Raw genomic sequence first — 22,500 nt, forward strand, 5'->3', positions numbered from 1 at the left:
TTTTCTCTCTCTAGTCTTACTAAAGCATCCATCTTATATGCTAAGAATATAATTTTTATTACACAGGGAAGAGTCTGTCCTTCTTGACGGTAGGACCGTCTCCGGCTACACGCCACAATACAACACCAATACCCCAACAACAACAAAACAACAACAACAACACAACAACAACAACACACCAATACCCCAACAACAACAACACAACAACAACAACAGCATAATAATACCCCAACAACAACAACACACCAACAACAACAACATAATAATACCCCAACAACAACACCACAACAGCAACACACCAATACCCCAACAACAACAACAACACCACAACACAACAACACGACAATACCCCAACAACAACACAACAACACCACAACAACAACAACACAACAATACCCCAACAACAACAACACCACAACAACAACAACACAACACAACAACAACACCAACAACACAAGAACAACACCAACAACACAACAACAACACAAAAAAAGGACAGCAACAACAACACAAAAACAGAACAGCAACAACAACACAACAATACCCCAAAAACAACACCACAACAACACAACACAATAACAACACCACAACAACACCAACAACACAACACCACAATAACAAACAAAAAATATCACCACAACAACAACATAACATAACAACACAACTACACAACAACAACAACTCCGGAACAACAACACAACAACATAACAACACAACAACACAACAACAGCTCTCCAGTAGTCTTACATGGGGAACCGCCTGTCCTTCTTGACAGTAGGTCCGTCCCTGGCTGGGTCCTCTGAGATCTTGATGGCCTCCTCTATTGCCGCCAGCAGACCAGCACCCCCCTCTCCTCTCAGGGCGGGGCCAAAACACTCTGGCCGACGAATCAGTAGACGCACCACCACGTTGGCATTCTCCTCCACACTCTCTCCTGCAGGGTAAGAACAGACAGGAAGAGAAAAAGAATAGAAGAAGAACATACTGTGAGTGTCACCACTACTGGTACACTGTAACACTGGCACACCTCCATTATGGAGACTACGGCCACGGTGGAGACTACAGCCACTGTGGAGACTACAGCCACGGTGGAGACTACCATGGTGGAGACTACAGCCACAGTAGAGACTACAGCTACGGTGGAGACTACAGCCACGGTGGAGACTACAGCCACGGTGGAGACTACAGCCACGGTGGAGACTACCATGGTGGAGACTACAGCCACGGTGGAGACTACAGCTAAGGTGGAGACTACAGCCACAGTAGAGACTACAGCTACGGTGGAGACTACAGCCACGGTGGAGACTACAGCCATAAAGACTACAGCTACGGTGGAGACTACAGCCACGGTGGAGACTACCATGGTGGAGACTACAGCCACAGTAAAGACTACAGCCATGGTGGAGACTACAGCCACAGTAGAGACTACAGCCACGGTGGAGACTACCATGGTGGAGACTACAGCCACAGTAGAGACTACAACCATGGTGGAGACTACAGCCACAGAAGAGACTACAGCCACGGTGGAGACTACAGCCACAGTAGAGACTACAGCCATGGTGGAGACTACAGCCACGGTGGAGACCACATCCACGGTGGAGACTACAGCCACGGTGGAGACTACCATGGTGGAGACTACCATGGTGGAGACTACAGCCACGGTGGAGACTACAGCTAAGGTGGAGACTACAGCCACAGTAGAGACTATAGCTATGGTGGAGACTATAGCCATGGTGGAGACTACAGCCATAAAGACTATAGCTACGGTGGAGACTACAGCCACGGTGGAGACTACCATGGTGGAGACTACAGCCATAGAGACTACAGCCATAGAGACTACAGCCATGTCAGCAATAACAATATCAAGGATAACAGCAGCGACATCAGGAATATAATCCAGGTAATTAGATAGCCTGGAAACCACTCCGAATCCACACTTCATTGTGAAACAGGAAGTATGTTTAGTGTCTGTTGCAGGCTGCTGACCGTTGACAAAGACGGCAAAGCGCAGGAAGTCCAGGTATTTCTCTCCCCCACAGGGATTCCAGCCGATGTCAGGGTAACCCTTAGATAGGAGCATGGGACAGCTCTGTAGTCCACAGCCCGCCAGATAAGTCACCACCTGGAGAGAGGAGCAGGTAGGAGAGGGTAAGGGTTAGCAGGGTAGCCCTTAGGCAGCAGCAATGGACAGGGTGACTGAGGTGTTCTGTCCAGGGTCTACTGTATAGGGGTACAGGGTGACTGCACTCCAGGATCTGCTCCTGCAGAGCCATGGCCAGCTCGTTGTTGGGTTAGAGTAAGTTTTTGTGTTTGGGTCAAATCAAATCAATTTAAATGTTATTTGTCACATGCGCCGAATACAACAGGTAGACCTTTACAGTGAAATGCTTTACTTTACCTTAACAAACAGTGCAGTTTTAAGAAAATAAAAGTTAAGAAAATATTTACTTAAAATGCAACCGGTCAAGATGCTCTCGATGGTGCAGCTGTATAACTTTTTGAGGATCTGAGGACCCATGCCAAATCTTTTCAGTCTCCTGAGGGGGAAAAGGTGTTGTCGTGCCCTCTTCACTAATGTTTTGGTGTTTTGGGAACATGTTAGTTTGTTGGTGATGTGGAATCTCTCGACCTGCTCCACTTCAGCCCCATCGATGTGAATGAAGTCGTGCTCGGTCCTCCTTTTCCTATAGTCCACGATCAGCTCCTTCGTCTTCACCACGTTGAGGGAGAGGTTGTTGTCCTGGCACCACACTGCCAGCTCTCAGACCTCCTCTCTATAGGCTGTCTCATCGTTATTGTTGTGTCGTCAGAAAATGTAATGATGGTGTTGGAGTCGTGCTTAGCCACGCAGTGGTGGGTGAACAGGGAATACAGGAGGGGACTAAGTACACACCCCTGAGGGGCCCCTGTGTTGAGGATCAGAGTGGCAGCTGTGTTGTTGCCTACCCTTACCAACTGGGGGGGGGGGGGGGGGGGGCATCAGGATGTCCAGGATCCAGTTGCAGAGGGAGGTGTTTAGTCCCAGGGACATTAGCTTAGTGATGAGCTTTGTTGTCGCTATGGTGTTCAATGCTGAGCTGTAGTCAATGAACAGCATTCTCACATAGGTGTTCCTTTTGTCCAGGTTAGAAATGCAGTGTGGAGTGCGGTTGAGATTGTGTGATCTGTGAATCTGTTTGGGGGATATGCAAATTGGATTGGGACCAAGGGTTTCAAGGATGATGGTGTTGATGTGAGCCATGACCAGCCTTTCAAAGCACTTCATGGCTACCGACGTGAGTGCTACATGGCGGTAGTCATTTAGGCAGATAACCTTCGCTTTCTTGGACACAGGGACTTTGGTGGTCTGCTTAAAACATGTAGGTATTACAGACTCGGTCAGGGACAGGTTGAAAATGTCAGTAAAGACACATGCCAGTTGGTCCATGCATGCACTGAGTACACGTCCTGGTAATCCCTCTGGCACCGCGGCCTTGTGAATACTGACCTGTTTAAAGGTCTGGCTCACATCGGCTATGGAGAGCATGATCACACAGTCGTCCAGAACAGCTGGTGCTCTCATGCATTCTGGTATACTCCTCAATGCCATTGGATGAATCCAGGAACATATTCCGGTCTGTGCTAACAAAACAGTCCTAGCGTAGCATCCGTGTCATCTGACCACTTCCGTATTGAGTGAGTCACTGGTACTTCCTGCTTTAGTTTTTGCTCGTAAGCAGGAATCAAGAGGATATAATTATGGTCAGATATGCCAAATGGAGGGCGAGGGAGAGCCTTGTACGCATCTCTGTGTGTGAATTAAAGGCACCCTGATCTGCGTCCCCTGTGTCTCCTTCTTTTCTTCATGCGAATGACGGGGATTTGGGCCTTGTCTGGGAGCAGCATTATATTCTTTGTGTCAGACTCATTAAAGAAAAAATCTTTGTCCAGTTTGAGGTGAGTAATCGCTGTTCTGATATCCAGAAGTTATTTTCGGTCAGAAGAGATGATAGCATCAACATTATGTACAAACAATGCAACAACAAAAAAAAACACACAAAATAGCACAATTGGTTAGGAGCCTGTAAAACGGCAGCCAATCCCGCTTCCCGCTCTATATAAGGAATAGGACACTGGAGGTTGGTGGCACCTTAATTTGGGAGGACGGGCTCGTGGTAATGGCTGGGGTGGAAAGAGTGGAGTGGTATCAAATACATTGACGCAATTCCATTTTCTCTGTTCCAGACACTTTTATGAGCCTAACCTAAGCCTCAGCAGCCTCCGGTTGAATAGGGATACAGGGTGGCAGGTTAGGGTCAGGGGTTTACCTTCTCCAAGTCCTGCTCCTGTAGAGCTAAGGCCAGCTCGTTGTTGTCGATGCAGGAAGCTGCAGCCACATCCAGAGGGGTGGAGCCACGCATACCTACAAGAAGACCAGGAGAATGTTAATTAAACACAGATCTTGGATCAGATTTTTCCGTATCCCCAATCCTAACCTTCACCACTAAGGGGGATGAAAACATAACTGATCCTGTACCAGTGGTTAAGAGTTCCTCTGTGTGTTTTCTGATTGACAGGCAGAGTGTACTGTACCTAGGCCGATGCCGCTGTTCTGCAGCAGGTAGCTGAGGTGATCAAACATGGACCTCTGGTTCTGACGGCTGATGCGACAGAAGTAACATAGGAACCGACAGCAGTTGGTCACCATCTGGGGGAACCGGATCTCCTTGGAATCCCCACCTCCTCCCAGCACGTTGACCATCACCTCCATGACAGTCTCGTGCATCCCCAGAGCCCTCATCAGGTTGGGGTGCTGGTAGAACACCTTGTTGTTCATGATGTTCCTGGAGAAGGAGACAACAACAACAACAACAACAACAACAACAACAAAGAGACTTTTAAATGAACTCAAATAATCGTCGTTGAATTGTTCCTGCTGTGCGTCCAGATCTTCTTTCAGAAATCGTTGCCAGGTTTGGGGTACAATTCAAATTCAATTTCACTGAATTGAAATGGAACTGACCCCGACCCTGGTAATCAGTGGGCCACCTGAGTGATGCCCGATGCTCTGGGTCATGAGCCTAACCTTTACAAGGTACAGTAACCAGACACACCCTCAAGGTACAGTAACCAGACACACCCTCAAGGTACAGTAACCAGACACACCCTCAAGGTACAGTAACCAGACACACCCTCAAGGTACAGTAACCAGACACACCCTCAAGGTACAGTAACCACCCTATCCCTCAAGGTACAGTAACCAGACACACCCTAAAGGTACAGTAACAACCATAACCCTCAAGGTACAGTAACCAGACGTACCCGATGCTCTGGATCATGAGCCTCTCCTCCTCGGGGCCCATCTGAACGATGAGCAGAGATCTGATCTGGCCCAAGCACTCCAACAAGTCCATTGTGTCCTGGACAGACACAGCGTTGATGGCGTAGGCTTTAGGCAGGGCTCTGGTCAGCTCTCCCAGCCCATCATACTGCCTGTGGAGCAGGCTGAACATCAGGCGCACCAGCTCAGGGTTCTGAATGAAGGCCTCTTGGGCCCAGTGGATCATGGTATGGGAGATCAACTCCTGGAGAGTACCTTGGGAGGGGGGGGGGGGGGGGGGGGGGACACACATGGAGTTGTAGTGAACAAACAAGATATTACTTATTTTTTACTGTGTCTTGGCCGGGAACTACACCAACTCAAGCTTTTGTGGCATAGGAACATTTGGGGTACAGGGATTTTTTACATTTTAAATATTACTTGTGTGAGGGATCACTAGGAAGTGCTAGACTACGCCACCACTTGAATTAATTACAGGAGTCAAGTCTGTCGGGAATCTCCTGGAAGGACATCTAGAAAACTACCCAGAAAAGAACCAAACAGAGCAAAGTTGACTGTTGAGGCCCTCGATGCGTCCCTTGGATTTAACAGGAATACGTAAACTAAGTCTAGGATGTCTGTCAGTTTATACTTGAGTTAACTGATGAGCTGTCAGACTTAAACTAGGCACCTAACTGTGCGAAGCTGTGAAAATAGCAAGTCCAGACTGTGTTCTAACCACAGAGACAGATAAAGATCATCTCATGGATGTAAGGGTTAGGGGTTTGGGGTTAGAGGTTAGGGTTTAGGGTGGTGAATGTCTTCTTACTGGGTTTGGGGTTAGAGGTTAGGGGTTAGAGGTTAGGGGTTAGGGTGGTGAATGTCTTCTTACTGGGTTTGGGGTTAGGGGTTTGGGGTTAGGGGTTAGGGGTTAGAGGTTAGAGGTTAGGGTGGTGAATGTCTTCTTACTGGGTTGGGGGTTAGGGGTTTGGGGTTAGGGGTTAGGGATTAGGGTGGTGAATGTGTTCTAACTGGGTTTGGGGTTAGAGGTTAGGGGTTAGAGGTCAGGGGTTAGGGTGGTGAATGTGTTCTAACTGGGTTTGGGGTTAGAGGTTAGGGGTTAGGGGTTAGGGGTTAGGGTGGTGAATGTCGTCTTACAGGGTTTGGGGTTAGGGGTTAGGGTGGTGAATGTGTTCGAACTGGGTTTGGGGTTAGAGGTTTGGGGTTAGAGGTTAGGGGTTAGGGTGGTGAATGTCTTCTTACTGGGTTTGGGGTTTGAGGTTAGAGGTTAGGGTGGTGAATGTGTTCGAACTGGGTTTGGGGTTAGGGGTTAGGGGTTAGGGTGGTGAATGTGTTCGAACTGGGTTTGGGGTTAGGGGTTAGAGGTTAGGGTGGTGAATGTGTTCGAACTGGGTTTGGGGTTAGGGGTTAGGGTGGTGAATGTGTTCGAACTGGGTTTGGGGTTTGGGGTTAGAGGTTAGGGTGGTGAATGTGTTCGAACTGGGTTTGGGGTTAGGGGTTAGGGGTTAGGGGTTAGAGGTTAGGGGTTAGAGTTTAGAGGTTAGGGGTTAGGGTGGTGAATGTCTTCTTACTGGGTTTGGGGTTAGGGGTTAGAGGTTAGGGTGGTGAATGTGTTCGAACTGGGTTTGGGGTTAGGGGTTAGAGGTTAGGGGTTAGAGGTTAGGGTGGTGAATGTGTTCAAACTGGGTTTGGGGTTAGGGGTTAGGGTGGTGAATGTGTTCGAACTGGGTTTGGGGTTAGAGGTTTGGGGTTAGAGGTTAGGGTGGTGAATGTGTTCGAACCGGGTTTGGGGTTAGGGGTTAGAGGTCAGGGGTTAGGGTGGTGAATGTCTTCTTACTGGGTTTGGGGTTAGGGGTTAGGGGTTAGGGGTCAGGGGTCAGGGGTTAGGGTGGTGAATGTCTTCTTACTGGGTTAGGGGTTAGGGGTTTGGGGTTAGAGGTTAGGGGTTAGAGGTCAGGGTTTAGGGTGGTGAATGTCTTCTTACTGGGTTAGGGGTTTGGGGTTAGGGGTTAGGGTGGTGAATGTGTTCGAACTGGGTTAGGGGTTAGGGGTCAGGGGTTAGGGGTTAGGGGTCAGGGGTTAGGGGTCAGGGGTTAGAGGTTAGGGGTTAGGGTGGTGAATGTGTTCGAACTGGGTTTGGGGTTAGAGGTTTGGGGTTAGAGGTTAGGGTGGTGAATGTGTTCGAACCGGGTTTGGGGTTAGGGGTTAGAGGTCAGGGGTTAGGGTGGTGAATGTCTTCTTACTGGGTTAGGGGTTTGGGGTTAGAGGTTAGGGGTTAGAGGTCAGGGTTTAGGGTGGTGAATGTCTTCTTACTGGGTTAGGGGTTTGGGGTTAGGGGTTAGGGTGGTGAATGTGTTCGAACTGGGTTAGGGGTTAGGGGTCAGGGGTTAGGGGTTAGGGTGGTGAATGTCTTCTTACTGGGTTTGACCTCCTCCTCCTCTTCTGGCTCCTCCACCACCTCCTTTTTCTTCCTCAAGTTATTCACCTTGCCCAACAGCCTACGGAGATACAAAACAATACAACGTTATATTGTCAGTATGTTATAATACAATACAACTTTATATTGTCAGTATGTTATGATACAATACAACTTTATATTGTCAGTATGTTATAATACAATACAACTTTATATTGTCAGTATGTTACAATACAATACAACTTTATATTGTCAGTATGTTATGATACAATACAACTTTATATTGTCCAGATGTTGAAGCAGCAACAGAAATGTGTATTCTGCTCTCCTCAGTTGTCAACCCCCCAGATAGCACACATCTCACACACACACACACACACACACACACACACACACACACACACACACACACACTTGAGTAGAGGACAGAAGAGTGCTGGGATTCGAACCGGCAAACTTCCGGCTAAAGGTCCAACTCCTTAGAGTTACCTACCGGCCAAGGCGCCCTCTCAGAGAGGTGTCCACCTCCTCCTCCTCCTCTTCCGCCTCGATGTGCACGCCTGGAGGAGAGAAGGATACATAGTAAGCATAGTTAGCTCTCTGTGTGGTGTTTTGGAATGTTGTTATGATGTGCTGTGGATCAGGGTTAAGGGTCAGGGGTCGGATTGTTGTTATGATGTGCTGTGGGTCAAGGTTAGGGGTCGGAAGGTTGTCATGATGTGCTGTGGGTCAGGGTTGGGGGTCAGGGGCTGGAAGGTTGTTATGATGTGCTGTGGGTCAGGGTTAGGGGTCAGGGGCTGGAAGGTTGTTATGATGTGCTGTGGGTCAGGGTTAGGGGTCAGGGGTTAGGGTTACTGACCACAATGTATAAGGATGTCAGTGTGGAATTCGGTCAGTGTGTCTCTGGTCTCCTCCGGTACTGGGCACTCCTCCTCCTCCGGACCATGCTTGAAGTTAGTCAGCAGGATCACCTGACAGGAAGGAACACACGCAGTTACCTATCATCATCTTCAGATGGCACTACTCACACTACAGAAACAGGAAATAGACTAGTGTCCTGTCCAGGGGGTGTACTGGTACATCAAGCTGTCTCACTACAGAAACAGGAGATAGACTAGTGTCCTGTCCAGGGGGTGTACTGGTACATCAAGCTGCCTCAGGCTACAGAAACAGGAAATAGGCTCATGCCCTATGGACCGTTCTGTCTTGGACAGGGCTAGTTGTACCTGGTCCTGCCCTATGGACCGTTCTGTCTTGGACAGGGCTAGTTGTACCTGGTCCTGCCCTATGGACCGTTCTGTCTTGGACAAGGCTAGTTGTACCTGGTCCTGTCCTATGGACCGTTCTGGCTTGGACAAGGCTAGTTGTACCTGATCCTGTCCTATGGACCGTTCTGGCTTGGACAAGGCTAGTTGTACCTGGTCCTGAGGTGGGGAGCGGAACTCTCGTGTCTTGCGTGCGGTTTCCGCAGCGCTCATGGAGAAGGCCTGCATCAGCAGGTTGTAGCGAACTCTCTGATTGGTCTGAATGGCGTTGACAAACTGATCCGAGTACGCCACGATAGCCTCCACTCTGTGCCTCAGTTCACAGTCACAGAAGTACTGCAGCAGCGTACACATCTGAGAGGGAGGTTAAGAAAGACAGGGGGAGAGATAAAAGAAGAGAGAGAGAGACACAGAGAGAGTCATAGAGAGAGGGAGAGAGAGAGAGAGAGAGAGAGAGAGAGGGAGAGAGAGAGAGAGAGAGACAGAGAGAGGCAGAGAGAGAGAGAGACAGAGAGAGACAGAGCGAGAGACAGAGAGAGAGACAGAGAGAGAGACAGAGAGAGAGAGAGCGAGAGAGAGAGAGAGAGAGAGAGAGAGAGACAGAGAGAGAGAGACAGAGAGAGAGAGACAGAGAGAGAGACAGAGAGAGAGAGACAGAGAGAGACAGAGAGAGAGACAGAGAGAGAGAGACAGAGAGAGACAGAGAGAGAGACAGAGAGAGAGAGACAGAGAGAGACAGAGAGAGACAGAGAGAGAGAGAGAGACAGAGACAGAGAGAGAGAGAGAGAGAGAGAGGTCAGTACGTAAAACAACATTACACTCACAACTGGCCTTAATGAGTTTGAGTCCAGAGCAGCATGAAGTTGTGCACTTTGTTCATACAAACAATTGTCTTCTCTGTGATTTCAGCATGTGAGAAACATTTCATCGTTTGTAGGTTTTGTTTGTATGCATGTCCCTTTTTTAGTTATGTTGATACAGTGAGGGGGAAAAAAGGATTTGATCCCCTGCTGATTTTGTACGTTTGTCCACTGACAAAGAAATGATCAGTCTGTAATTTTAATGGAAGGTTTATTTGAACAGTGAGAGACAGAATAACAACACAAAAAAAATCCAGAAAAACGCTCGTCAAAAATGTTATAAATTGATTTGCATTTTAATGAGGGAAACAAGTATTTGACCCCCTCTCAATCAGAAAGATTTCTGGCTCCCAGGTGTATTTTATAAAGATAAACGAGGAAAAGTATTTGCAGTGGTGAATTTAGGCAACTAAGACAATTGCCTCACATCACCGGGGGGTGCCTTGTGAACTTGGCATAATTTAGTTTAATAAAACATAATTTTTGTTATCTTGCCTTCAACCTCCGCTTGAGGCCCTCCTCCGCTCGTGAGTAATCTCTGATGTTTGCTGTTATCTTGCCTTATCTCTGAATTTGGCTCTGGCTTTTAAACGTTTGGGACTATTAGCTTTTACGTACAGTACGCGTCTTCTATTTCCCTCGACAGCGCTTAAGGACACGTATAAAGAGCCAGGGACAAAAAAAAAAAAACGCAATTGAAAACAAAGCAGATATAATTTTCTACACACACAATTATTACCTGATGATCTTCTCTGATGTTTTCCTGAACATTCCAATACCTTACTAATGGATTATCAAAGTAATGGACTCGAGAGAAAAACAAATACACCTTTCCCATATCAAAGTCATTTAAAATCATTTAAAATAATGTCTTATTAGCCCTTATGAACATAGAAACGTGGTTACTGTTTGTATGAAATGGTAAATGATATGTAGCTTTTTATTGGTCGATTATTACAAAGAAAATATCAGATATTAGTTCAGAATTTACACATCGTAAATCCATAACTTGAAAGTGTCACGCCCTGACCTTAGTATTCTTTGTTTTCTTTATTATGTTGGTTAGGTCAGGGTGTGACGAGGGTGGTTTGTTTAGTTTTTGCATGTCTAGGTTTTATCTGCATGTCTAGGTTTTATCTGCATGTCTAGGTTTTATCTGCATGTCTAGGTTTTATCTGCATGTCTAGGTTGTATCTGCATGTCTAGGTTTTATCTGCATGTCTAGGTTTTATCTGCATGTCTAGGTTTTATCTGCATGTCTAGGTTTTTTTTGCATGTCTAGGTTTTATCTGCATGTCTAGGTTTTATCTGCATGTCTAGGTTTTTTTTGCATGTCTAGGTCCTAGATTGGTTCTCAATCAGAGGCAGCTGTTTATCGTTGTCTCTGTTTGGGAACCATATTTAGGTAGCCATATTCCTTGGGTATTTTGTGGGTTGTTATTCTATGTTTAGTTGCCTGTCGGCACTAGTCACATAGTGTCACGTCTTGTTCAGTGTTCGTTCTTTTCATTAAAAGAGTTATGTTACGCTTATCTCTTCATTATGACAGAAAGTGTAAAAACAGATAAAACTATTGTCCTTTTTCTGGACTGTTAATTGCTTTGCCTGAAAAAAAAATCTGTGAGGCCCTCTGTTGAATTTTAAAATCCTGATGTGGCCCCTGAGACAACATTATTGCCCATCCCCTGTCCTATGTGGTGATGCGAAGACCTTCGCTCGTGAAGATCATTTCAAGTCTTTTCAGTTAGACTTTAAAAAAAAATAATAAAAAGCCACCTCCGAACGACTCTTTGTTCAGTAGTCATGATTGTGTTAAATAGACATTGTAGGGGCCTCTGACTGGGGCCTCCAAAATCACTAAGACCAGCCTTAGTACACACATGGCTGTCAGAAGAGACCCACCTGCAGTTTGACAGACTCTGGCAGTTTCATCTGCAGTAGTCCCTCCTCCAAAGCCGCCTCTTCCTTCTCCAGCTCCAACTCGATCGCCGCTGCCTCCTCTTCTGTCATCACATTTTCCTCCCCGTCTTCCTCTTTCTCCTTCTCCTCCTCCTCGTGTTCCTTCTCCCCTTCCTCCTCCTCCTCCTCCTCCTCCCCCTCTTCTTTCTCTAGGTGTTTCAGTTCCTCATCCTCTTCTTCCTCCTCCCCTACTCCTTCATCATCTGCCTCCTCCTCTTCTTTCTCCTTCACTTCTTCACCCTCTTCCTCTGCCTTGTCTCCCTCCTCCACCTCCTCTTTCTTCCCTGCGAACACATTGGGGTCAATCATCTTGAGGATGTGTTTAACGTCTTCATCGTTGAAGATGCCCATGATGAGGAGAGTGCTGATGAGCTTCAGGATGGGGACGAAGTGGAACTCTACGCTGCCCCCTACTGGGTCTCTCATAGCCTGGCTACCATCCAGAACCGCCTCTGTCAACATGCTGATGGCTTTCGTCTTCAGTTCCTGAGGAAAGGGCAGGAGAGAAGAGGCATGGGTTACAAAGAACATTACTTAAAAATGAGTTAATAACTAGCTGCTTTACCTACCCATCTAACCCTGGTCTCCGGCCTTATTTCACTTGACTCTGAATAACTAGCTGTTTTACCCATCTAACCCTGGTCTCAGGCCTTATTTCACTTGACTCTGAATTGAAATGTATTGGACGGGGGCAAATAAACCCCCTTAAGTCTTATTAAATAGCCCCCCGTGTGTTTACGCTTAGAGACTTCCTGTTTCTTGGCTCCGTGAGACTGTACTGGGTTCACCGATAGCAGCAATGCGTCTAGACAGTGTTTTTTTTTCCAGACACGACAGGATCCGGAACAAGAAAAATAGTCACGAAATCGTCTGTAAAAACACAAACTAACTAAACTCCACCATCGAAAGCTTAGACTCACGGACAAGAGTGTGTTGGGTTGTTTAGTACTACGACAGTTGTCTGAAGTCGCTGATGCAGACATCCCAATTCTTCTCACAAAACTGACTGTCCAGACGGTTTAAGCTACAAACTTATACGAACGCATCACCGAAAGCTGAGGAACGTTTAACACCAACTTGTTTTGCTCTACGACACACAAGTCGTCTGATAGTAACCGCGTACAGGGAGGTAAAAATGACAACATGAATAGGAAGTAAAAATTAAAGTGTCCAAATATGGGACCAAATATGGGACTAATTATTATGGTAATTATGACAACTTCTGAGGGATGCTATGTTAGAGGGATGCTATGTTAGCTAGCTGGCTATGGCTATCCAACAGAGAGGGATGCTATGTTAGCTAGCTGGCTATGGCTATCCAACAGAGAGGGATGCTATGTTAGCTAGCTGGCTAAGGCTATCCAACAGAGAGGGATGATATGTTAGCTAGCTGGCTAAGTCTATCCAACAGAGAGCGATGATATGTTAGCTAGCTGGCTATGGCTATCCAACAGAGAGGGAGCTATGTTAGCTAGCTGGCTATGGCTATCCAACAGAGAGGGATGCTATGTTAGCTAGCTGGCTAGCTATGGCTATCCAACACTGGATCTCTTCCAAGTCAAGGTAAGATTTTGGATGTATTAATTTATTGCCACCAGGGCTCACCTGGTGTAACAACTAAACTACTTGCTGACTGTACATTGTACTGCTTGATTGTAGCGGTTAGTGTTGTAGTGTTTACTAACACGTTATTTATAGTAGCTATGTTGACTATGACGTTAATATGGTGACAATGATGTAGGCTGTGTGTAGCGGTTAGCAGTTATGATATGAAGGTTTGGCTTGGAAAGGTTTTTTTTTTGCCTGGTCACAGCGAGCTGATGTTTTGTGCACTGAAGTCCACAAGCCAAGGGAAAAGGTGAGAGGAAGAGAATGCATAGGTGGTTGTGATGAGCAATTATACAACGAGCAAAGAGATCATGGTGTTTGTATGTGACTGCTATGAAAGTGAACTGTGTAAGCAGGTGATCAGGGATTCTGTTGAAAAACATTTCTTCAATGGAAAAAAAAATGGAACAAACAGGGAACAACCTTCCTGAATTTGTCCAAAAGAAACTCCCGTTTGCAAATGTTTTGACTAATGATTACAACCTAGATCAGATAGATGCAGGCAAGAGTGTGCATTGAATGTGTCACTGTCTATCACCTTGATTACTCCAAGTTGTAAACTTGAATTCGTAGGTTAGTTTGCAGCAACCTCATGATGGGTACATTGTAGTATTAGTAGCCTAAACCTATTGATGTTACATTGAGCTGGGTGAATGGAATATGGTCTGGGGGCTGTTTTTCGTGGTTCTGGCTAGGCCCTTTAGTTCCAGTGAAGGGAAATCTTAACTCTACAGCATACAATGACATTCTATATGATTCTGTGCTTCCAGCTTTGTGGCAACAGTTTGGGGAAGGCCATTTCCTGTTTCAGCATGATAATGCCCCCACAAAGCGAGGTCTATACAGAAATGGTTTATTGAGATCATTGTGGAATAACTTTACTGGCCTGCAGCTAATCACCCAACAGCAGTACCCCACCTCACTAATGCTCATGTCTGAATGGAAGCAAGTCCCCGCAGAAATGTTCCAACATCCAGTGGAAAGCCTTCCCAGAAGAGTGGAGGCTGTTATAGCAGCAATGTTCCAACATCTAGTGGAAAGCCTTCCCAGAAGAGTGGAGGCTGTTATAGCAGCAATGTTCCTACATCTAGTGGAAAGCCTTCCCAGAAGAGTGGAGGCTGTTATAGCAGCAATGTTCCAACATCTAGTGGAAAGCCTTCCCAGAAGAGTGGAGGCTGTTATAGCAGCAATGTTCCAACATCTAGTGGAAAGCCTTTCCAGAAGAGTGGAGGCTGTTATAGCAGCAATGTTCCAACATCTAGTGGAAAGCCTTCCCAGAAGAGTGGAGGCTGTTATAGCAGCAAAAGCGGGGACCGACTCCATATTAATGCCCGTGATTTTTGTCGAACAGATGTCCACATATTTTCGGTCATGTAGTGTAGCTTGATGGTCCAAGCTAGTAGTATGTTAAATATCATATATGAAACTATTTGCATTTGTGACCCCCAAGCCCCCGCTCTCCGATGGGTATGGGAGACTCGCACAGTGATTTTGATTAACAAAAAGTGGCTCCCTCAGAAATATCAGTGACCACCACTGGCTTAGACCTACAGCGGTTTAAACAAATGTCTGTACATACACCAGATTCAGGCATTTGTTTGTACATTGTGTGTCTTGTTGCATGTACCAAAGCCACACAAGAAGCTGACTCACTGGGCTGGATTGATGAACAATACATTGATTTGATCTGAATTTAAGTGACTAACCTGAAGAGGGAAGACGGGGCTCAGAGTGTACAGGTCAGGATCCGTCCCAACAAAGTTGATGGTTGAGAAGTGCAGCTTGGGTCTAAGACAGGTAGTTAACCCCACCCCAGGAAGGTCAGAGGCCTTCTCAGCGTCAGGGTATAGGGTGATGCTGAGCGTCTCGGCGGACATGGGCACAATGAACTCCCGGTTGGTGCCCAGCCGTGCCCGCTTAGCTGACTCCAGGTGGATGGAGATCAGCAGGTCGTAGAACCTGGACAGGGAGAGACATTAAAGGTAAAATATAATATTACCTGGAGACTGAGATGTTGACAATAAGAATTATTACATTGTAAATTCGTTTTGTGCACAAGTATTTTTTTGTCTTGTAAGTTAGCCCACTTGGGTAACTAATGTGTTTGACACGGAGATAAAACAATCAATCAGATCAGATCTGTACCCGCTGCGAAGGGGACCGGGCAGGTAGGTGTTCTCCATGGCGTAGAAGAGCTGTGATTCGTCAACGTGCGAGCAGAGGGCGTGTGCTACACGGTTGTTGCCCAGAGCGCAGACAGCACAGTACAACATCAGAGTATGGAAGTGGAACTTCAGTAGATCCAGGCGCTCAGACAACTCCAGGATGTCTATACACCTACAGGAAGGGATTAGAACCTTTACACAGGGTTTAGGGTGTAAAGTAGCGCATGTAAAGATAACATCAACTCGAAGCAATGAGCCCAGTCAGTCCACCATGGCCCTGTTTATACCTGGTTCTAACATGCATCCTTTTTTTCCTTGATCTTTTCTACATTCTGATTGTTGACCACATTTTTTTTGACAGATGTAGATGATTAAAAGAAGCATTGTGATGTGATCTTCATGACCATCTCCGGGGATGGGGGGGGTCAGGGACCCATTGTTCCTGCATATCAATCTAGTGTAAACAGATCTGGATGGTCAAATCGTTTAAATCATCACATCATTTAGTTTGTACTTTTACCCTTCTTTCTCCCCAACTGAAAGATATCCAATTGGTAGTTACAGTCTTGTCCGATCGCTGCAATTCCTCTATGGGCTTGGAAGAGGTGAAGGTTGAGAGCCATGTGTCCTCTGAAACACGACCCTGCCAGACCTCACTGCTCGGTTAACCAGGAAAGCCAGCCGCACCAGTGTTTCGGAGGAAACACCATCCAGATAGTGACCGAAAGTCAGCTTGCAGGTGCCCGGCCCACCACAAGGAGTCGCTAGAGCGCGATAAGGAAAGGAAATCCTGACCGGCCAAACCCTCCCCGAAAACCCAGACGAAAATTGTGCTCCGCCTCGTGGGTCTCCCGGTCACGGCCGGCTGTGACACAGCCTGGTATCGAACCCAGGTCTGCAGTGATGCCTTAAGCACAGCGATGCATTGTCTTAGTCAGCTGCGCCACTCGGGAGGCAAATTCATATTATTTTGAAAGAAAATTCTGTCAAATAATCTGTATACAGGGAGGCACCAGGAAATCTGGTCACGATTCAGACACAGTGGACGGATAAATTTGGTGTAGTGAGAAATCTGTTGTGTTTTAGATGAGTTTAGATGTAAAATGGTTGCAAATAGCCATTGAGATGCAAGGGGTTGAGTTATTTGAATTTAACAAATGACAATGGGTTTTCCGTGCTTGCATTGAAGTGATGACGAGATGCAAGGGAAGTAAAAAGTTCAAAGATGTGTTGGATAGTTCGCCTGAAGAAACTGTAGAGAGTAAGTCAGTCGACTGTAACGTGTTAAAAGGAGAACGTTAAATAAATCTGTTCCGTTTATTATAAGTGCGCTTCGGATGTCTTCAGTAAAAGAACCCAGCATTATTAGGATGCAACAACTGGCGAGGAGGATAACGGAATTCTGAGCCCAAATCCTCAGACTACTGATGACCAACCGAGTGAACGAGCTAGAAAGTTAGCTCGTAACTAACGTGAGTAAATTAGCTGGTCAGCTGGGAAGAAACGACGCGTGGGCTAATGAGAGATGTGGTACATTTCAGAGAGCTATGGTACATTTCAGTAGTGAGACCGGTTTGTGTTTCCAGGAGAATTTACAAGAGCTTCAGCACATATATTTTTTTTTGCAGTTTTTGGAGGCCAACGAGATAGCTGACGACCACGGGAGAGCGGTGTTTCTATCAGCCGTGGGTTCAAAGACATTCACACTGCTGAAAGATTTGGTAGCGCCGAAGAAGCCGGGAGAGACTAGCTTCCAGGAGCTCATTTCAGCTCTGAGAGACATTTATGCGCCAAAATGGAATGTGTTTAGCGAGAAGTATGTTTTTTTTGGAATAGGAAACAGTTTGGGAGAGACGCTAAAGGGACTGGTGGCAACATGTGAGTTTGTGGCTGCAGATGAGGGAGCAGCTAGTTTATCGAGTTGCCAGTAAGGAGCTGCGTGGCATACTGGGAGAATTTAACGGGGTAAAAGGGCAAAAGTCTTGGACATTGTCAACAACTCGGAGTGCACAGCCCGGAGTATGCAGAAATTCCAGCAGACACCAAGTCAGTTGAGAACCGATCAGTTGACCACAAAACGGGAGGGTCATCGACCTGGATCCAACAGGGAGAAACAGTGGATGTCAGACCAGAGGGGGGAGACGTCAAAGCCCTGTTTTCGCTGTTTGGGGACAGGACATTCACAACACATCTGCCATTACAAGGAGTTTCAATGCAGAGCGTGCCTGAAATAGCTTGCAGGGGGAGAGTATCTGCGGGGAACAGCGCGTTTTCTAAGCAACGCTCTCAGCAAGTGCACTCTAATCTAGTAAAGGGGTTCACAGGTCAAGTTGAGGAGACAGAACTGCTATTGTCTGCAGGCTCTGGCACAGTCAGAAATCAACAGTCAGAAGAGAACTTGGGACTTTTTACTGAGTGTAGTGATCGTGAGTATGTGAAACCTTATATGGTCATGGTGAGATGTAAACGGGTGGGGGGGGGGAGATAAAGATGGAGGTAGATACTGGGGCGGCCATGTTTTATTATCTCAGAGAAGCTGTACAACAGCAGATTTAAAGGAGCATCAACCGCAACCATGTAATGTTGTTTTGAGAAGTTACTCAGCTCAGCCGATTCAGTTATTGGGGCAGCTGGAGGTTAAAGTGAAATGAAACCTCTATTAGTGTCAAAAGCGGAGAGTCCCGTGCTAAACGGGATAGACTAACGGGGGGGGGGGGGGGGACTGGATTCAGCACCTCATATTAGATTGGTGAAGAGTGAACCATGTGTCAGATCCAGTTGCCCAGCTGTGCGATAAATATGCTGAGGTGTTTAGTGGTGCACATCGGTGTGTATAACAGTTCACAAAGTTAGACCTTACACAGGCCTACCAGCAAGTGGAGGTAGATCAAGAGGCAATGCATTTCCTGACTATTCACACGTTGAAGGGTTTATACCAGAGGAGCAGGACTGCCTCAAGAGTATCAAGCGCTCCGACGTATTATTGGGCCAGGTCTTATAGGGTTTACCTGGGGTTGTGTGCTTTCTAGATGACATTCTTATGTCACAGGGAAATCGGGCAGAGGACCACTTACAGAACTTAGAAGCAGTGTTAAAGTTGGCTGCAAAAACGTGGGTTAAGAGTAAACAGGGACTCGTCTTTTCAGTCTAGTGCCACTTACTTAGGTCACAGGATAGACGAACATGAAGGTACATCCAGGATAGACTAACAGGGGCTATATCCAGGATAGACTAACAGGGGCTATATCCAGGATAGACTAACAGGGGCTATATCCAGGATAGACTAACAGGGGCTATATCCAGGATAGACTAACAGGGGCTATATCCAGTGCAGGACAAGACTGAAGCCATAGCAAAGGCTCCAGTGCCAACTAACGTGACAGAACTCAGAACGTATCTGGCCCTTCATTCCCACTGTGGCAAGTTCATGGAGAATCTCTCTACTCTCATCAAACCTATGACAGAGCTCTTAACAGAAAGAGTGACCTTGGGTGTGGTCAGAACAATGTCAGCCGGCATCTGAAAGAAACGAAGACACAGCTGTCTCCCTCCTCAGTGTTAGTGCACTATGACCCCCCCCCCCCCCCCCCCACACACACACACACACACACGCCAGTAATATTGGCTGGTGATGCCTCACCATAACAGGGTGGGTGATGTCATCTCACACACGATGCCTGGCGGTAGTGAGAGGCCTGTTGCATTTGCTTCACGCAATCCGAACTATCGAAGTGTCATCTTTAGATGTACTTCCCATTTTTAGCTAAGAACATCGCCAGGGAATCTACCAAGGACAAGGGTTTGGCAAAAGTGAAGCATTTCACACTGACAGGGTGACCTAACCACGTTACTGATCCGGAACTAAAGCCTTATTGGATGAGAAGGGATAAGCCCCCAGGAGAAAGTGATGGTGGGTTATGGGGTATGAGAGAGCGGTGGTGCCGGGCTACTCTACAGAGGGGCCTACTGAAGGAGCTACAGGAAAACCACTGGGGTGTGGTCAAAATGACAGGTCTTGCAAGGAGCCACTTTTTGGTGGCACAGGTTAGGACTCAGACATGGTATACATTCTGTATTCATCTGGCCCTTCTTTGGACACTGTGCTAACAAACCGCCGAACGAGCTTCAATGCCATACGACTCTCCTTCCGAGGCCTCCAACTGCTTTTAAATGCAAGTAAAACTAAGTGCATGCTCTTCAACCGATTGCTGCCCGCACCCTCCCGCCCGACTAGCAACACGACTCTGGACAGAGTCCCATAGGGCGGCTACGACAATGTTTGTGTTGGTAGTAGTATGAGTTGAGATTATGCCGGTTCATTGTTTAGTTTAGCTAGCTAGCTACATGTCTAAACAAAAGGTGTGTCTGAGGGTGATTACGGCCATCTACTGTATTTCATGAAGATGTGTACATATCTTGACAATAGTGACCCGGGTAGGCAGCCTAGTGGTTAGAGCGTAGAGGCGGCAGGGTAGCTTAGTGGTTAGAGCGTAGAGGCGGCAGGGTAGCCTAGTGGTTAGAGCGTTGGGACTAGTAACCAGCAGGGTAGCCTAGTGGTTAGAGCGTTGGGACTAGTAACTGAAAGGTTGCAAGATCGAATCCCTGAGATGACAAGGTACAAATCTGTTGTTCTGCCCCTGAACAAGGCAGTTAACCCACTGTTCCTAGACCAGTTAACCCACTGTTCCTAGGCCGTCATTGAAATTAAGGATTTGTTCTTAACTGACTTGCCTGGTTAAATAAAGGTAAAATAAATAGGTGAGGGTGGTTATAGCATTTCTTTCACATGACCCATCGATTTTGACAAGTGTGTTGGGTTAGCGTCATCTAATAATTATCAAATAATTATAAAATATTTTTATCTGTACAGTTTCTGTTTTTGATATTTCTACTCTGCCAGTAACCATGTGACAAATAAACTTAGATTTGATATGGTGTGAGTTTACCAGAGATGTGAAGAACAACAGGACCTGCACCAAAGACAGATTAGGATTTAGGACGAGATAAAGACAAGGACTAGATAAAGTGTATTTTTACCTGAAGTTTTAACTTATTGTAGGCTACTACTTTCACCACTTTTAGTCTTGAAATCTTTGGTTGTTTTTTACCCACACTACTTTACTCCCTCTGTTTAGCAGATGGCCTCGCATGTGAATCCTTAAAGAGATGGGTGGGGCTAAGGCTTAAGAGGGTGTGAACGATGCTGAATGGGTGTAGACAAAGATGAGCTCTCCAGTAGGTGAACCAAAACATATTCAAGTACCATTTTTTTCAAAAGTGGGATTACAAGTTGATCAACTTTCAAAGCAGAATTACTTCCTCATTGTTCCTCAACTGCTGTGTATGATATACCCATTTTCCAGCTCTGAGTCTCTACTTTTATCCAATGTCAAAAACACAATTTCAAAATTTGTTACGTGTGACCCGAATCGAGGCAGTCGGTAAAAGTTTTTTTTCTGTGGCAGTAAAATGTTTTATGCGCTAAATCAATATCTGATCAATATCTGGATTATAAACATTCTAAAAGTTTGGAGTATCTTCATCCATTGACCAACTGTTGCATTTATTAGAATTGGTTATGACCGTTGCAAATGTAATTGTTTATTTAGTCCCAAACCCACGTATTTCAGTGTCTATCACTGCCATATACCTAACCTTAACATCTCAATCAACTGTCGTGCTATTGTTTTGTTTACAGCATTTGAAAAAATGTATTTAAAAAACGGTATGTACAGGGCCATCATTACAAAGGGTTGGGATTAGCGTAGGCAGTGTGTTGTATCTAACCTGTTCTCCTCAGGTATGTACAGGGCCATCATGGTGAGGGGTTAGGATTAGCGTGGACAGTGTGTTGTATCTAACCTGTTCTCCTCAGGTATGTACAGGGCCATCAGGGTGAGGGGTTAGGATTAGCGTGGACAGTGTGTTGTATCTAACCTGTTCTCCTCAGGTATATGCAGGGCCATCATAGTGAGGGGTTCGGTACACTCCACCATCCAGCCCAGCCTCTCGCTGACCCTGCCGACCTCTGGGTCCAGGAAGTGGTTGGGCATGCGGGACCAGATGACGGGGGTCAACATCTGGATGTCCAGCCGGGGTGGGCACTGGGGCACTGGGTTCTTACGCTCACTACGGAACATGGCTGCTGAGATTGGCATGATGTTCTGAGAGTAGAAGAAGACGCAACGGTGTTATGGTCAAACACATCTCAATAAGGGGAGTGGTTTTCTGGTAGAGCAATAAGGGGAGTGGTTATCTGGTAGAAAATCAATAAGGGGAGTGGTTTTCTGGTAGAAGAGCTATAAGGGGAGTGGTTTTCTGGTAGAGCAATAAGGGGAGTGGTTTTCTGGTAGAGCAATAAGGGGAGTGGTTTTCTGGTAGAAGAGCTATAAGGGGAGTGGTTTTCTGGTAGAAGAGCAATAAGGGGAGTGGTTTTCTGGTAGAGCAATAAGGGGAGTGGTTTTCTGGTAGAAGAGCTATAAGGGGAGTGGTTTTCTGGTAGAAGAGCTATAAGGGGAGTGGTTTTCTGGTAGAAGAGCTATAAGGGGAGTGGTTTTCTGGTAGAAGAGCTATAAGGGGAGTGGTTTTCTGGTAGAAGAGCTATAAGGGGAGTGGTTTTCTGGTAGAAGAGCAAGAAGGGGAGTGGTTTTCTGGTAGAAGTGCTATAAGGGGAGTGGTTTTCTGGTAGAAGAGCTATAAGGGGAGTGGTTTTCTGGTAGAAGAGCAATGAGGGGTTCAGGAGAGACAACAGTAATGGAATGGTCATTATTAACAGGAACTCATACTGAGGGGTTCAGGAGAGACAACAGTAGTGGAATGGTCATTATCAACAGGAACTCATACTGAGGGGTTCAGGAGAGACAACGGTAGAATAGAAAGGAGAATGGTGTGGTTCAGAGAATGGGAC

General features: G+C 46.3%; 1 protein-coding gene across 1 annotated transcript in view; it reads right to left on the minus strand.

Moving 5' to 3' along the window:
- LOC139382922 (ryanodine receptor 1b (skeletal)) overlaps positions 1–22,500 on the minus strand; it is a 290,972-nt gene that overhangs the window by 34,998 nt on the left and 233,474 nt on the right. The window contains exons 34-46 of the mRNA XM_071127194.1: positions 21,531–21,757; positions 15,574–15,765; positions 15,135–15,387; positions 11,764–12,306; positions 9,155–9,355; positions 8,596–8,707; positions 8,230–8,296; positions 7,739–7,818; positions 5,302–5,575; positions 4,573–4,823; positions 4,308–4,402; positions 1,987–2,122; positions 748–934 (exon numbers count right to left, since the gene is read on the minus strand). Coding sequence (XP_070983295.1) covers positions 748–934; positions 1,987–2,122; positions 4,308–4,402; positions 4,573–4,823; positions 5,302–5,575; positions 7,739–7,818; positions 8,230–8,296; positions 8,596–8,707; positions 9,155–9,355; positions 11,764–12,306; positions 15,135–15,387; positions 15,574–15,765; positions 21,531–21,757 — 2,618 coding nt within the window. The remainder of the gene's footprint in view (positions 1–747; positions 935–1,986; positions 2,123–4,307; positions 4,403–4,572; positions 4,824–5,301; positions 5,576–7,738; positions 7,819–8,229; positions 8,297–8,595; positions 8,708–9,154; positions 9,356–11,763; positions 12,307–15,134; positions 15,388–15,573; positions 15,766–21,530; positions 21,758–22,500) is intronic.

Source organism: Oncorhynchus clarkii, chromosome 24 (assembly GCF_045791955.1).
Source record: "Oncorhynchus clarkii lewisi isolate Uvic-CL-2024 chromosome 24, UVic_Ocla_1.0, whole genome shotgun sequence".
Taxonomy (NCBI): Eukaryota; Metazoa; Chordata; class Actinopteri; order Salmoniformes; family Salmonidae; genus Oncorhynchus; species Oncorhynchus clarkii.